Here is a 16,063-nt window from a genome sequence, read left to right as displayed (position 1 = left end):
TCATTCAGCTTCGGCTTAACCTACATAGAGGTTTAACCTATCCTAACCTAACAAAACCTGACCTAACATAACCGATTACGCTGGCAACCCTGTTCTTGCGTATAGTATAAATATATACCTTAAGTTTAAGAAAAGCAGAGAGAAAAAAATTTTGAATAAAACTCTTATTCATTTGCATGTTTAAGTTACAGTTCTACATTTTAATTGATACAAACATTGTCAGGTTAATTGAAATGGGTCAATTCTAGTTGTAGTTCTAAGTTTCATGAAAGGAGTAATGTGCGTCTAAATTTTTAACCACCTGTAGTGCAATGAAATGAATTTTATTGTGTTACAACGGGAACACTCAAGTTAAGTTGTGTTCCGTTAAGCAAAATTTCGTTAGGTTCTGTTAAGTTAGATTCATTTGTAGGTTAAGGCCGAGTTAACCTTTTAAATATAGTACACATTTAAGACTGAGAAGCGTACGCTTACATAGCTACACGTGCGGTTGAATTTCATTCGGCTAGGTTAGATTAGGTCAGGTTTTGTTAGGTTAGGATAGGTTAAACCCCTATGTAGGTTAAGCCGAAGCTGAATGAAATGGTACCGCAAACACAAGGGGACAACACAATGAGTTTAATTGTGTTACGTGAAGTTAAGTTAGGTTAGGTTAGGTCAGGTTTTTTTAGGTTAGGATAGGTTTGACCTCTTTGCAGGTTAAGCCCAAGCTGATTCAAACGGTACCGGAAACACAACGGGACAATGCAATCAGTTTAATTGTGTTTCGTGAGGTTAGGTTATGTTAGGTTAGGCTAGGTTAGATTTATTTCTAGGTTAGGCTCGAGTTAACCCATTCGATGTAGCACACATTTGTACTGGGAAAATATGCTTCCAAAGCTTTACGTGTAGTTCAATAAATTTCTGTTAATTCAGATTAGGTGAGGTCAGATTCTGTTGGGTAAAGTTATGTTAAATAAGTTGATATCAGGTAAGGGCTGATCCTTCACAGTTGTCGACATGTTTTTGAAGTGAAAATTTGCATCACTGGCATCATTTTGAAATTTATTTGCCTCAGTGCATGACTTTTCGTCATTTTTTGAGGTTATGGCTCAACCATGACGTGATCCAAAATCCATAGGAATACGTGTGTCTTGTTACTATATCCGCACACTTTTTTTTGTGTGGCTGTATTATTACAAGTACATTTAAACATTTAAAGGATACTGAGGTGTTAGTGTCAAAATATTTATATTACGATGACTTTAATGTATTTGAGCCTGAGAGATATTACTTAAATTTACATAATTGTGAAAATTCACACAAAAAGATGTAATTACTTCATGAAAAAAATATGCAACATTTTCATAAAAAATTTCAGGCATTCTGGGAATATTTTTATTTTTGAAAATCTTATTGTCTAAAATGGTGAACTTTTTTTAAAACCCTCTTATTAATCTAACATAATTGTTGTTATTTATATTAATTATTAAAATGATGATTAGCAAAATATTGAAATTGAAATCATATAACCCTCCAAATGATGTATAATGATTTCCCATTTAGTCCGCCTATATCCTTAATTGGAGCTACTCTTGCATAACGATTCGCATCATTACAGGCGGACGATGCCGACCCTCCAAGTTTTGATTATTGCAAATGTTATTACATTTGCAAACGTTACAAGTTCTCGCCCTAAAGACGAGAAAGCTGCATTTGTGGGTTAAATATCCGAAATAACAAGTTGCCCAACCCACCTCAGAAGCCCCAAGCCATGAAGCAGTGATTCTTGTAGAATGTAGTATACAGAATATGGAGGAAGTGTGGGTGTAATGTTTAGTGTACAGTTTACACTTTATATAGATTGTAGATTGGTACAGAGAAACTGGGGAAGCGCCTGTTTGCCGCAAACTCGTTCAAGCATCGAGTGGCAAAGAGTCTCGGTAACCTTTCGGAGGGTTTACCCTCGAATGGGAGTGAGCTAGTTTGATACTCCTCTGACAGAAAAACGTTGATCCTTAAAGAACGCCAATACGATGTTGTTTTGCAATGCAATAAAAATGAAACTCTGGAGAATGAGAATGCAGGTATTTTCATGTTTTAGTTTTACATTTGAAGTATTCTCATTTTGTGAAAAAAATTGTATTTCGTGAACATAACAAATAATCTGCTACAAAAATTATCCCTCTGTTTTTCGCTGCTTTAGAATGCGTTACACTCATATTGACTTGTACATTCCAGACTCCATTCGCTACCGTACATTCAGGAGTAGTATTCCAAAGATAGTTCTGAAATATTTTAGGGGTTTATAATCGAAACAAGAAAACAGAACAGGGGGACAGAACAAAGACCTCTTAACTTTGACCTATTAAACCTTGATCTCTCACATTTTAACCTTGTCTACTGACGTTTCTTTGACCTATAGATCCTGACCCAATACTTCTCACATTTGACCTCTAGTCGGTCAGCTTTCTCTTCTGACATTTAACTTATCACTCTTTGTATACTATTCTCGTAAAGATAAGAATACTTGAACTTTTTGAAATTCACGCGAGATTTCACTTTTGTTAGGAATTTTCTTAAGTTTTTTCACTACATACAGGAGAATAGAATAACGACTTTGCAGTTTTTAACTGAATCTTGAGTCTGTGAAGGTAGATATTATCTACTACAAACAGTACCTTTTACATCGGTCCCATATAGAAAGCGAGTAAATTTGTACACTTTTAATTGTAGCATATAAACGGTTTTTACCATTTAGGTTAAAAACTAGAGATGTATGAGCTATGGATCGCTTTTGTAAGGTCAACCCTTATTTTTAAAAAACTACCCGCTGCAATAAAAAAAAATTATTTAAAAAATATTTTAAAAATGACTAGGCTAGATTTTTTTGCTATTTTTTTGCTTTGCAATGAGCTATGAATGGCTTTTTCAAAGTCTACCCTTATTCAAAAAACAACCCCCTGTAATGAAAAAAGTATTAAAAAACAGTATTAAAAATATGATTAGGTTATATTTTTTTGCTATTTTTTTGCTTCACAATGAGCTATGGATCGCTTTTGTAAAGTCAACCCGTATTACAAAAAACTACCCCCTGCAATAAAAAAAAGTATTAAACAAATATTTAAAAAATGACTGGGCTAGATTTTTTCTATTTCTTTGCTTTACAATGAGCTATCAATGGCTTTTGTAAAGTCAACCCTTATTCAAAAAACTACCCCCTGTAATGAAAAAAGTATTAAAAAACAGTATTAAAAATATGACTAGGCTAGATTTTTGTGCTAGTTTTTGCATTACAATGAGCTATGGATCGTTTTTGTAAAGTCAACCCTTATTTAAAAAAACGACCCCCTACAATGAAAAAAAATATTTAAAAAATGACTAGGCTACTTTTTTTTCTATTTTTGGGATTGGCAATGAGCTATGAATCGCTTTTGTAAAGTCAACCCTTATTCAAAAACACTACCTCCTGTAATGAAAAAAGGATTAAAAAACAGTATTAAAAATATGACTAGGCTAGATTTTTTACTATTTTTTGCTTTACAATTAGCTATGAATCGCTTTTGTAAAGTCAACCCTTATTTTTTAAAAACTACCCCCTACAATGAAAAAAAGTATTAAACAAATGACTAGGCTACATTTTTTGCTATTTTTTTTCTTTGCAATAAGCTATGAATCGCTTTTTTAAAGTCAACCCTGATTCAAAAAAACTACCCCCTGTAATGAAAATAGTATTAAAAAACAGTATTAAAAATGTGACTAGGTTATAATTTTTTGCTATTTTTTGCTTTACAATGAGCTATGGATCGCATTTATAAAGTCTACCCTTATTTAAAAAAACTACCCCCTGCAATAAAAAAACTATTTAAAAAAAGTATTAAAAAAATGACTAGGCTAGATTTTTTTGCTATTTTTTTGCTTTACAATGAGCTGTGAATGGCTTTTGTAAATGCAACCCTTATTCAAAAAAACTACTCCCTGTAATGAAAAATGTTTTAAAAAATAGTATTAAAAATATGACTAGGCTGGATTTTTTTGCTATTTTTTGCTTTACAATAAGCTATGAATCGCTTTTGTAAAGTCAACCCTTATTTTAAAAAGCGACCCCATGTGCTACAATAAAATCACGCATTTAAGCGTAATTATTTCTCACTCATATTCGTTTCAAAAATAACCGCCGCAATGTATATCATTTTCCAGTCTATGTGTGTATAGTCAAAAAATATAATTGACTTTTTCTAAGCATCTGTTAATGCCTTTAATTAACTACAAGCTCCACAATTAGATGGGTTGACTTTAGACATTAAGGGAGAAAGCCAAAAAATCGGAAAGGGTATTTTCAAGAAGCCCAAAAATCAAAGACTCTATTGAAACTGGAAAATTCTCAAAAAGATTATTTTTTGACAAAGCTATATGTCCGTAGTAGAGAGCGGTTGATTTTAGACATTAAGGTTGGAGCCAAAAAGTCGGAAAGGATACTTTGAGAAGCTTAAAAATCAGAGACTCTATTGGCACTGGGAAATTCTCAAAAATACCCTTTCCGATTTTTTGGCTTCAGCGCTTAACACCTAAAAACAACCCCTCTCTATCACGTAGATATAACATTATCAAAAAATAATCTTTTTGCAAATTTTCCAGTGTAAATGGAGTCTTTGATTTTTGGGCTTCTCAAAAATAATCTTTTCAATTTTTTGGCTTCAACACTTAACGTCTAAAAGCAACAACGCTCTACCGCGTAGATAAGAAAATTATGAAAAATTAAACTTTTTGTAAATTTTCCAGAGGAAATGGAGTCTTTGATTTTTGGGTTTCTCAAAAATAAATTTTCCGATTTTTTGGTTTCAACCTTTAATGTCTAAAATCAATCCCTCTCTACTACGGACATATAACTTTGTCAAAAAATAATTTTTTGAGAATTTTCAAATGTCAATGGAATCTTTGATTTTTGGGATTCTCGAAAATACCCTTTCCAATTTTTTGGCTTCAACCCTTAATGTCTAAAGTCACCCCCTCTCTTCCACGTAGATATAAGTTTGTCAAAAAATAATCTTTTTGAAAATTTTCCAGTGTCAATGGAGTCTTTTATTGTTGGGTTTCTCAAAAATACCCTTTCCGATTTTTCGGCTCCAACCCTTAACGTCTAAAATCAACCCACTTTACCTTATAGATATTAAATTGTAAAAAATCATTCTTTTTGGGAATTTTCCAGTATCAATGGAGTCTCTAATTTTGAACTCTTTAAAATTGCCAATATCGAGTCAATTATATTTTTTGACTATACACACATAGACTGGAAAATGATATACATTGCGGCGGTTATTTTTTAAACGACTATGAGTCAGAAATAATTACGCTTAAATACGTGTTTTTATTGCAGGATATTGTTTTTTTATATAAGGGTGAATTTTGCAAAAGCGATTGATATGACATTGGAGAATAATGAGAGAGTACAACAATCAGGAGGACAAAAGACCCAACAATTAATTTATACAATTTTTGACTTTAGTCTTCAGGTTTGCATTCAAATGCAAATACGGGGGTTGTTTTTGTAACGATTAGGTGCGAACAATAACTTTGCTCTTTATTTATGCTTTAAAAATATCGTGTTTATGGTTTACAAGTGTTTTTCATCTTGATTTTTTCATTTTTTTAAATAAGCTTGTGCAGCACAGGGGATTGCTTTTTAAAATAAGGTTTGACTTTACAAAAGCGATTCATAGCTCATTGCAAAGCAAAAAAATAGCAAAAAATGTAGCCTAGTCATTTTTTTAATACTTTTTTTCATTGTAGAGGGTAGTTTTTTAAAAATAAGGGTTGACTTTACAAAAGCGATCCATAGCTCATTGTAAAGCAAAAAAATAGCAAAAAAATCTAGCCTATTCATATTTTTAATATCGTTTTTTAATAGCGCAAAAAATTTTTTTTTTTTGGTAAAAAATAGCAAAAAAAATATGCATTATATGACATTTTGTTTTTCTTTAGTGGCGCCGCTGAGTTGTCTGACCTGCTCGTTACTTAACTATAGGAGGTGATGTTTACGTATATCATAGGTTTGATTGTGTTGCGACTGAAAGTACACAAACGCAATCAAAAGTTTTGATGAAAGGTTAGGAGAAATGCAATGGTGTTTTGGATCTGCCTGAATTTAAACTTTTAGACGAATTTTGCGCACGTGAACTAGCTTAAAACTAAATGAGATTATTACTAGAATAGGAAACATTGTAAATAGAGTACTGAGGTTTAGGTAATTTTATTTTACGATAGTGGAAAGAGAACGCTGATGTGGTTTTTATCCTCGCTGAGTGCTATTAATTTTAAATAAATTAATTGTCCTATCTTAAAACTAAAGATATCACTGAATTCCGCTCAGAAACAACTCAATCTAGGTTTTAATTAAATCTCTCCAGATGTTTATCGAGCATTGCGATAAATAAGTTATTTAAAAAATTACCATATTATTAACATTTTTCAAGTATTCCAAAAGAATGTTGCAGAATTGCTCCACTTTCTAGAACTTTCACTAGTGAATAATTAATAAAGTTACCATTGTTTTTATTTTCCACATTCCTCCCTTGTTACTACATGGTCGAGCATAAAGATTTCTGACATGTGCCTTTTTTGTAGAAAAAACTAAAAGTCCTATCGAAAATCCACATATGTCCCTGTATTTGTATCGGTAATATCCACAGATTTTTGTTATTTAGCAAAAAATAATCTCACAAAAAATCGCATTTTTATAATATGTCGTAATTTATTTAACTAAACTGCTTTAGTTAACTAAGCTGCACCCGATCGCAGTGAAATTGCGGAAAAATTTCAACCATAACCACGCCTTACGACCGTGAGATAGGTTGATACCGTATGTGATGGAATCAATACGATAATTCAGCAAAAGTCTCGTGCACCCTAAGGACACGGAGCGACCCAAGGACGACTGCCTTCTGCATTTTGCCAGCGAGTGTTTTAGCATACTGTTGACACGCAGGGACTCTTTTCAGGATTTAAACCAGTGAAAGCTTGGCACCTCAAAGAGCGCCGATGTCAAGGAATATTATTTCAGAAGAATATTTCGGGTACAATCGTCGCGACTCCCTTATTAGGTCTCTATAGATCTTTTTCTTTTCATTGTCCTTGGCTGTGATTTTTTTGTCAGCTGGTGCCGAAAAGCGATAACGAACATGGTTCACTTCTAAAAGTCAAGGTCAACTATGTCAGATCTCGAGTGTGCAAGAGAAACAATTGTTGAGAATATAAAGTTCCAGTATATGCGGCACTTCTCATTATCGACAATTGACTCTGTATCTCTAGGGGAATTTAGAGGAGCACTATTAAGGTTAATGCCGTAAAAGTGACAGAGGTGGTAATAAAGTGCTCTTAGTGCTGCATTGTGCCTTTGGATGTAGGTGGTTTCTTCATGATTTGGGCAACAAGATATTATGTGTGCTAGATTCTCGAGGTGTGCATGGGACGCCCTGCAGCCATCATCGGGAATCTCTTGGCTCAAAATGTGGCGGCAGTATATTAAGGTGGAAATGACACCGTCTTGACATGCCAAAATGAAACCCTCCTTGCCAGACTTCAATCCGGATGATTTTAGAAAAGCAAAAGTTAGCTCACATGACATTGACTGATCCTCCACATTTCTGTGGAAGATGCCGTTCATCCTCTTATCGAGAAACTGTTCACGGAAGTTTTTCCTCCTTCGCTGCTTTGTACAGAAACGCTCCTTTGTTCACTTTCCGTGCCTTCGGACAATTGTAAGCAGAGGGTCTCTGCCATTCGCGACTTTGTCTGTTGTACCTAGAATAATCCTTTTTTAAAGACATTCAAGATTCAATATACCGCAACAACCTTGACGGCTTGGCATGAAGAGTCGCGGAACAGAAGACTTTAGATGAATGTTTTTGTCCATGTGCATAACGTTTCGTACCCCGATATCAAGGGATCTGAGCTCATTCTTTGTCCATGGAACCACTCCAAATGAATAGAGTGCTACTAAGACGGCCAGCATGTTCGTTGCAGATACTTGATTCCTTGCCAACAGTTTGTAAGACCAAATCTGACGGATCAGACGTTTGTATCTGCTTCGGAGAGTATCCTTTATAGATGTCACGTCCGGAACTCGGCTCTGTGGCACGCCCAGGTATGTATACGTCTCTCTAGTGCAAATTTGTCCTATAGCGCTTCTATCGATGACCTCAGGATCTTCAGGGATGCAATTAAATTTTTTTCTTTTTAAACGAACCTTGATGCATTTTTCTAACCCGAAGTTCATTCCTATTTCCTTAGTGTATCGCAAAAGTACCCCTGTGAATGGCGAAATGCTAGATATAGTGGCAATAATCTGAAGCAAAGGAGAAGTGGGCTCATGGTTTCGCCCCGAAAGACACCTCTCTGGAAGGTGACCTTGTTTGTTGTCACACGATTTTTTCCAAACGAGATAGTAAATCTGGTTTTCCTAAGCGGCATCAATCTCTTTATGCATCTCACGATTTGCAAATGAACCTTTACTATCGTTGAGCAGGTTCACCCGAAATCCTGTTACGCCTTTCTTTGACGCGCATTTTTCATACATTTCGCGCCACACAGGTCCGATTGGAGTACTGTGCACGAGTACTGTGCGCCATTCCACCAACCACTCTGGAATTGGCTCTTCCAACTTTAAATATGGGGTGAAAATAGGGCCAAATGCTCATGCGTTAAAGGAAACTTTTTTTACCAGAAGGTCTTGATACCACCTGGTCCCGGAGCGGAATAGTTCTTCATAACTCTTAAGACTTTTTTTACCTCCTCGGTGGTGATGGGTGGTCATTCTTCCTCAGGTATTATGAGGGTCCCATATACAATTTTGGAATCACTGTTAGTTTACTGTCGGATAATTTCAGTGGAAAACCGTCTTTTTGCATATTAAAAAAATAAATCATAGTTTTGTTAAAAAAATTGTTTATAACAATCATATAAATTATTCTTTATTTAATTTCGTTGGTTAGTCACCGCAATAAATGTCGCTCTGATAATTATTGAAGAAAAAAACATTTTTTTCTACGAGGAAACGGCCGATTAGGAGACTTGTTTAAGTAAATTGTTATAAATAATCTATATTGTTTATGTTTGATGAAGCTTAAAGTATATAAAAACTCGTTTATAAAGAATTTGTTTATAGAAATGTTTATAAAAACAATAGTTGTTAACTCATGCTAATTTTTTTGTTACAAATTATGACTCTTATGAAAAATATTAGCAACTAGCGTGAAATAAACGATTTTTTCTATGATAAAAAAAGACTAATAAGAATTTGTCTATAAAAATTGTTTATAATAATCAAGTTAAATATTATTAAAATTAATTATGTTCTATGAAAACATGTGCAATAATTCCGGCTGATAGTGAGTTTCTATCTGTATTTTTTCTTGAGAGAAAAATTCACAAAGCTAAAATGGTCAATTTTGTCACTATATTTGTTTATATATTGTTGCTCTGTAAAAAAATTTAAAAAAGCAAACCACAATCCTCTTCAAAATTAATTGGTGAGCATTTCTAAAAAAAAACTTTTAAATCGGTTAAGAAATACGATCTGAGAGAGCGATTATAAACAGTAAATTTCTATTCCAGACCACTGTGCGGGGTGACTGAAAGCGAGAGTTTGGTTTAGTTCTTGACAATGTATAAGCAACAATTTATATTTTTTGTGATGGATTTATGAATTCACAACTTGGTTTATTTGTTCATTACAATATTCTAAAATTGCGAATAAGAATTTGTTTTTATTAATGATTACATAGTTGAAGTATGAGAAAATTGAAGTATGATTTTTTACTTTTAATTGCAATCCTTTTCTGGCTCAACTGAACGCAACCCGTGTGTGCCAGGGATCGTTTTTCACTTTGCACAACTATGTAACCATTCACGAAAACAAATCATTATTCTCAATTGTAGAATATTGCAATAAACAAATAAACCAAGTTGTGAATTCATAAATCTATCATGAACAAATAAAAATTGTGACCTATACATTTTCAAGAATCAATCTGCATCTGTAAAGTATCACGCGACGTCGGCGAAGTATGCTCGATATTTCACTCGCTGCATAGTGCGCGACGGATTATAAGAATTCATAACACTTGGACTTCATATTTCTCCATTCCCAAATTTTTCCTGCACATTTAAGGATCTTGAAAGAAAAATTTAAGGGAAAAAACTAATAACGCAGAAAAGATAGTTTAAAGATTTTTTTATGCCCTCCACGTTTCCTGCTTGCTATTACAGAATCGAGGATATCGATTTCCCATTGTGAGCTTTTTTATTTAAAAAACTAGAAGTCGGATTTAATTCAGGGATGGCTCAAATTTAATCTTTTTGCATAATTGAGGAGCTGGTCACTCAGAAATCAGGAAGTCAGACTAACAATGACTACCACCGGAATAACGAAGATTTCGTAGAGACCTTCCTCAGACTAACTCCAGATTTCTTGTGACTTACCATGAGACTCACTCGAAACATTAATCGCGCGGTACTTGAAATAGATCTCCCGAGTGTTCCCGAGGTATGTTAAGCTGGCACAACACTATGAAGGTATAGAGATGTAACCTATTTCATAATTTAGGGCTCATTCAGGGCTAATTTGGGCCCGTGGTCCTAAATTTTGGGCTCTTTTATTTTTCTTTTAAATAGTGTTTGCGCTAGCTTAACTTTAAGCTGGCCGAACATTGCTGTAAAATGTGCTAAAAATGATTTCACGCAAAATTCACCTTATACAATAATTTAGGGCCCATTTAGGTCTCTGGGAATATGATAATGGAAAATTAAAAAAAATTGTTTAAACAATTTTTGTTTCAACAATTCTAGTAAAAATGAAGTAAACAATTTTCTTCCTTTACCCTATGTTAAGGCTCACTTGGGGCTTCATAAATATGGTATTTGAAATTTACAATAAATTGTTTAAACAATTATTTTTTAAACAAATTTGCGAAAAAAAATCTTTTCTTTTTTCCTGTATAATTTCAGGCTCATTTAAGGCTCCCGGAAAATCATCGCCCGAAGGTCGCGCGATATTTCCTTTGCCCTTTTTTTATATATGGTGTTGTGCCACCTTAACGTTATAAAAAATAGATGAACAAAGCAATAAAACCCGTTTTTACTCCTTGCATAATTTAGGGCTCATTGAGGACTAATTTGGGCCCGCAGTCCTAAATTTTGGGCTCTCGTACTTTTTGTAAAAAATAGTGTTTGCAATAGCTTAACAATAAGTTGGTTCAAGATTGCTGTAAAACGTTATAAAAATGATTTTACTGAAAATTCACCTTATAGAATAGTTTAGGGTTCATTAAGGGCTCTGTAAATATAATAATTAAAAATTTTAAAAGAAGAACAATTTGTGTTTAAACAAAATTGCGAAAACAAAATATTTTCTTTTCTTTTCTCCTGCATAATTTCAGACACATTTAAGGCTCTTGAAAAATCAGCGAACGAAGGTCGCGCGATATTTCCTTTTCCCTTTTTTTTATATATGGTGTTGTGCCACCTTAACGTTATAAAAAATACATGAAGAAAACAATTAAACCCATTTTTACTCCTCGTATAATTTAGGGCTCATTGAGGACTAATTTGGGCCCGTGTCCTAAATTTTGGGCTCTCATATTTTTTGTAAAAAATAGTGTTTGCAATAGCTTAACAATAAGTTGGTTCAAGATTGCTGTAAAACGTTATCAAAATCATTTTACAAAAAATTCACCTTATACAATAGTTTAGGGCTCATTAAGGACTCTGGGAATATAATAATTAAAATTTTTTAAAAATGTTTAAACAATTTTTGTTTAAACAAATTTGCCAAAACAAAATATTTTCTTTTCTTTTCTCTTGCATAATTTCAGGCTCATTTAAGGCTACTCAAAAATCATCGATCGAAGATCGCGTGATATTTCCTTTACGTTTTTTTTTTGTTATTCATGGTGTTGTGCCACCTTAACGTTATAAAAAATACATAAAGAAAACAATTAAACCCATTTTTACTGCTTGCATAATTTAGGGCTCATTTGAGGCTAATTTGGGCCCGTGGTCCTAAATTTGGGCTCTTTTATTTTTTGAAAAAATAGTGTTTGCGCTAGCTTAACGTTAAGCTGGCCGAACATTGCTGTAAAACGTGGTAAAAATGATTTCACGCAAAATCCACCTTATACAATAATTTAGGGCTAATTTAGTCTCTGGGAACTTGATAATGAAAAATAAAAAAAATTGTGTAAACAATTTATCGTAAAATTCAAATACCATATTTCTGGAGCCCCAAGTGAGCCTTAACATAGGGTAAAGGAAGAAAATTGTTTACTTCAATTTTACTAGAATTGTTTAAACAAAAATTGTTTAAACAATTTTTTTAAATTTTTCATTATCATATTCCCAGAGCGCTAAATGAGCCCTAAATTATTGTATAAAGTAAATTTTCCTTGAAATCATTTTTAGCATGTTTTACAGCAATGTTCGGCCAGCTTAACGTTAAGCTAGCGCAACACTATTTTTTTCAAAAAATAAAACAGCCCAAAATTTAGGACAACGGGCCTAAATTAGCCTCAAATGAGCCCTAAATTATGCGAGGAGTAAAAAGGGGTTTAATTGTTTTCTTCATATATTTTTTATAACGTTAAGGTGGCACAATACCATGTAGAAAAAAAGGGTAATGGAAATATCACGCGACCTTTGGTCGATGATTTTTCAGTAGCCTTAAATGAGCCTGAAATTATGCAAGAGAAAAGAAAAGAAACTATTTTGTTTTGGCAAATTTGTTTCAACAAAAATTGTTTAAACATTTTTAAAAAAATGTTTTAATTAATATTCCTAGAGCCCTAAATGAGCCCTAAACTATTCTATCAGGTGAATTTTTTGTAAAATCGTTTTTATAACGTTTTACAGCAATCTTGAACCAACTTATTGTTAAGCTATTGCAAACACTATTTTTACAAAAAAATACGAGAGCTTAAAATTTAGGACGACGGGTCCAAATTAGTCCTCAATGAGCCCTAAATTATTCGAGGAGTAAAAAAGGGTTTAACTGTTTTCTTCATGTATTTTTTATAACGTTAAGGTGGCACAACACCATGAATAATCAAAAAAAGGGGAAAAAGAAATATCACGTGACCTTTGGTCGATGATTTTTCAGTAGCCTTAAATGAGCCTGAAATTATGCAAGAGAAAAGAAAAGAAAATGTTTTGGTAAATTTGTTTAAACAAAAATTGTTTAAACAATTTATTGTAAAATTCAAATACCATATTTATGGAGCCCCAAGTGAGCCTTAACATAGGGTAACGGAAGAAAATTGTTTACTTCACTTTTACTAGAATTATTTAAACAAAAATTGTTTAAGCCATTTTTAAAAGTTTTCCATTATCATATTCCCAGAGCCCTAAATGACCCCTAAATTATTGTATAAGGTGAATTTTTCGTGAAATAATTTTTAGCACGTTATACAGCAATGTTAGGCCAGCTTAACGTTAAACTGGCGCAAAGACTATTTAAAAAATAAATAAAAGAGCCCAAAATTTAGGACGACGAGCCCAAATTAGCCCTAAATGAGCCCTACATTATGAAATAGGTTACGTCTCTATGCCTTCATAGTGTTGTGCTAGCTTAATACACCTGTATTCCCGACAGTGTTACGAATTTTTCCTACAGGGATTTCGCTGAACCCACTGGCTAGAGCGAGAATTCTCGTGACGCACTGAGACTTACTGAGACTAACTGGGACTAACCAAGGAACAACGCAACAGAATTTAGAGATTCCTGCTGACCTACACAGTGCGTTTCATAAATCCGGGAGTTACTTTTAATCTCAGTGACCAGCCCCTCGAATATACTAGCATAAAAATAAAAAATACAATTTGCTGTGTTATAATGTTATGTTTTTGATATCAGTGGTCATAAAATAAGAGAAATAAGAAAGATTATGTTATTCAGACTCCTATAGTAGAAGCTTTTATTTTAGTCCGGTTTTATAATTTCTTCAAGAATGACTTAAATTGAAGCTCTTAGTACGTAGAATCAAAAATAAAATTTTCCTATGTTATGATTTGCATTTTTCGATATTAATAGTCAGAAAATATGAAGTATGAGAAGGATGATGAAAATTTTGTTATTTAGATCACTATGCTGAAAGATTATCTTTTACTTCTAATTTCTACGAGGATATCGATAAAAAGAAGCGGCAAACTTTTTTTTTTAATGAAACCTATGCCCACGAAGTCCTTACTTTAGTTCCCTTGCCGTCCTTCGCTCGGACTGATCTTATTCAATAAATTAATTTATTCTGCCTTACTTATAAAAAAGTGTTAAATCACATGGACTCAATTCATCTATTATTTTCACATTTAAATGCTTCAACAGTAAGTATGGAAATATCTAGTCTTTTGATATTTTTATAATTTTTACTCTTTAGACTCTAAAATACCACATTATATATTAAATCTGGACTCTTAACAACCGCAGCGTTTTTATAATCGACCTCAGATGCGGTTCTCTCAACCGAATACGATTCATGCTACCAGATTATTAACCGGAAGGACTGCCAAGTAAACATTTTAGTTATCCTTTTTCCAGCAAATTTACAGAAGCGTATCGAGCGGAAAGATCAGAGCTGAGTTATGAGAAATGTCAGGGAGAATCAAATAGCGAGGGATAGAAGGTTTCATGTATACGTACGGTTGGCAATTTTCTCTCAAAGCCTAATTATCATTTCAAGCGAAAAATCTCCCTCGGGGTGTTTTTAGCTGTAAGATGGCGTTGAGAGTCTCGAAAATGGGAAGGGAAAAAAAGAAAGCAGGTAGAAAGCAGAAAGAAAATTCAGTCTGGGTAATAATAAATAGCGCTTTTCGTCGCAAAAGGTGGAACAGAATTAATGTTTCTTTTCGTCTGATGTTTCTGTTGCAGGAAGGTGCGGACATGGTTCACCCTGTGAGCAGCTGTGTTATGAGCTTCACGACGGGATGTACGAGTGCGATTGCAAGGATGGCTACATTCTTCATAAAAATGGATATAGCTGCGCTGGTAAGAGTACATCTTTTATGCTGATTTTTATTTGTCATTTTATTATAAGTTACTATCACTAATTGTAATTCAAACAATTTACAAACCTTCATGTTCTTTATTATAGTGATCTATTTTCATAAGAATGAATTAACAATAGTTGCGAATTCTTTAAAAATTCCTAATGATCAAATTTAAAGGGGGGATGTTTCACGTCTCACAATCAGAAAAAAGTGGAAATATCTTATTGGATCGACTTCTTCCAGACTATTTATTCGGCAATGTACAAAAATGCCTATTCTGAATCAGAGCGATTCGCTGATTCAGAATCTGATGAGGGAATCAGTCTGATTCCGAAACCTAATTTGTGTATGTTGCTGAATAAATAGTCTGGAAGAAGTCGATTAAATAAAAGATTTTTCTGACCAATACTAATTTGTTGCTTCCCAGATGTTAAATTAAGAATTTTTACATCCCAAAGTTCTTTTCATATCATGGAAATATCAATTAAGAAAGGTCCAAAGGTGGTATTTTAAAACCTATTTTAAAGTTTCTTTTTTAAAATGAAAGATTAATAAATTTCGAAGAATACTCTCGAGGCCGATTTTATACACGTTACTAATCAACAAACACACGCGCTAAGGGCGGGTTATTGGGTATTTATATGTTTTTGAGTAATAAGTTGCATTGCACTGAAAAGGGATGAATACATAAAATATGAGAATATATCAAAAATGTATATCAACTGTTGACCGGCCGCAAACTCTATAAAAACAATCAAAATAAATATTTATTAATCTTAAAAAACGTATTTCTTAGTAATAAATGAGCTTTTAGCCACTTTCGAACTCGTTTGAAACATTTTTAATCATTCAAAATATTATTAAATTTAGATTCTTCAAGAATATTCAAGGTTCTTTCAAATCCGCCATACTCAATTCAAAAATTTCTTGCCTGCACTCGGGTTGTGGTCCACGGTCAGAAAACCCTTCATTTGAAACCTGCGGTCACTTTAGGTCAGAGAAGTTGCGTTCGCAGCTCTCTTCTCCCACTCGTGTAACGAAATCAGGGCAG

The 16,063-nt window shown here is 33.4% G+C and overlaps 1 protein-coding gene across 1 annotated transcript in view; it reads left to right on the top strand.

The window, feature by feature from the left end:
- Positions 1–16,063, top strand: part of LOC117180832 (pikachurin) — a 421,131-nt gene that overhangs the window by 122,388 nt on the left and 282,680 nt on the right. The window contains exon 3 of the mRNA XM_033373361.1: positions 14,894–15,010. Coding sequence (XP_033229252.1) covers positions 14,894–15,010 — 117 coding nt within the window. The remainder of the gene's footprint in view (positions 1–14,893; positions 15,011–16,063) is intronic.

This window comes from Belonocnema kinseyi, chromosome 9 (genome assembly GCF_010883055.1).
Source record: "Belonocnema kinseyi isolate 2016_QV_RU_SX_M_011 chromosome 9, B_treatae_v1, whole genome shotgun sequence".
NCBI lineage: Eukaryota > Metazoa > Arthropoda > Insecta > Hymenoptera > Cynipidae > Belonocnema > Belonocnema kinseyi.
This window is presented reverse-complemented; position numbering and strand designations above follow the sequence as displayed.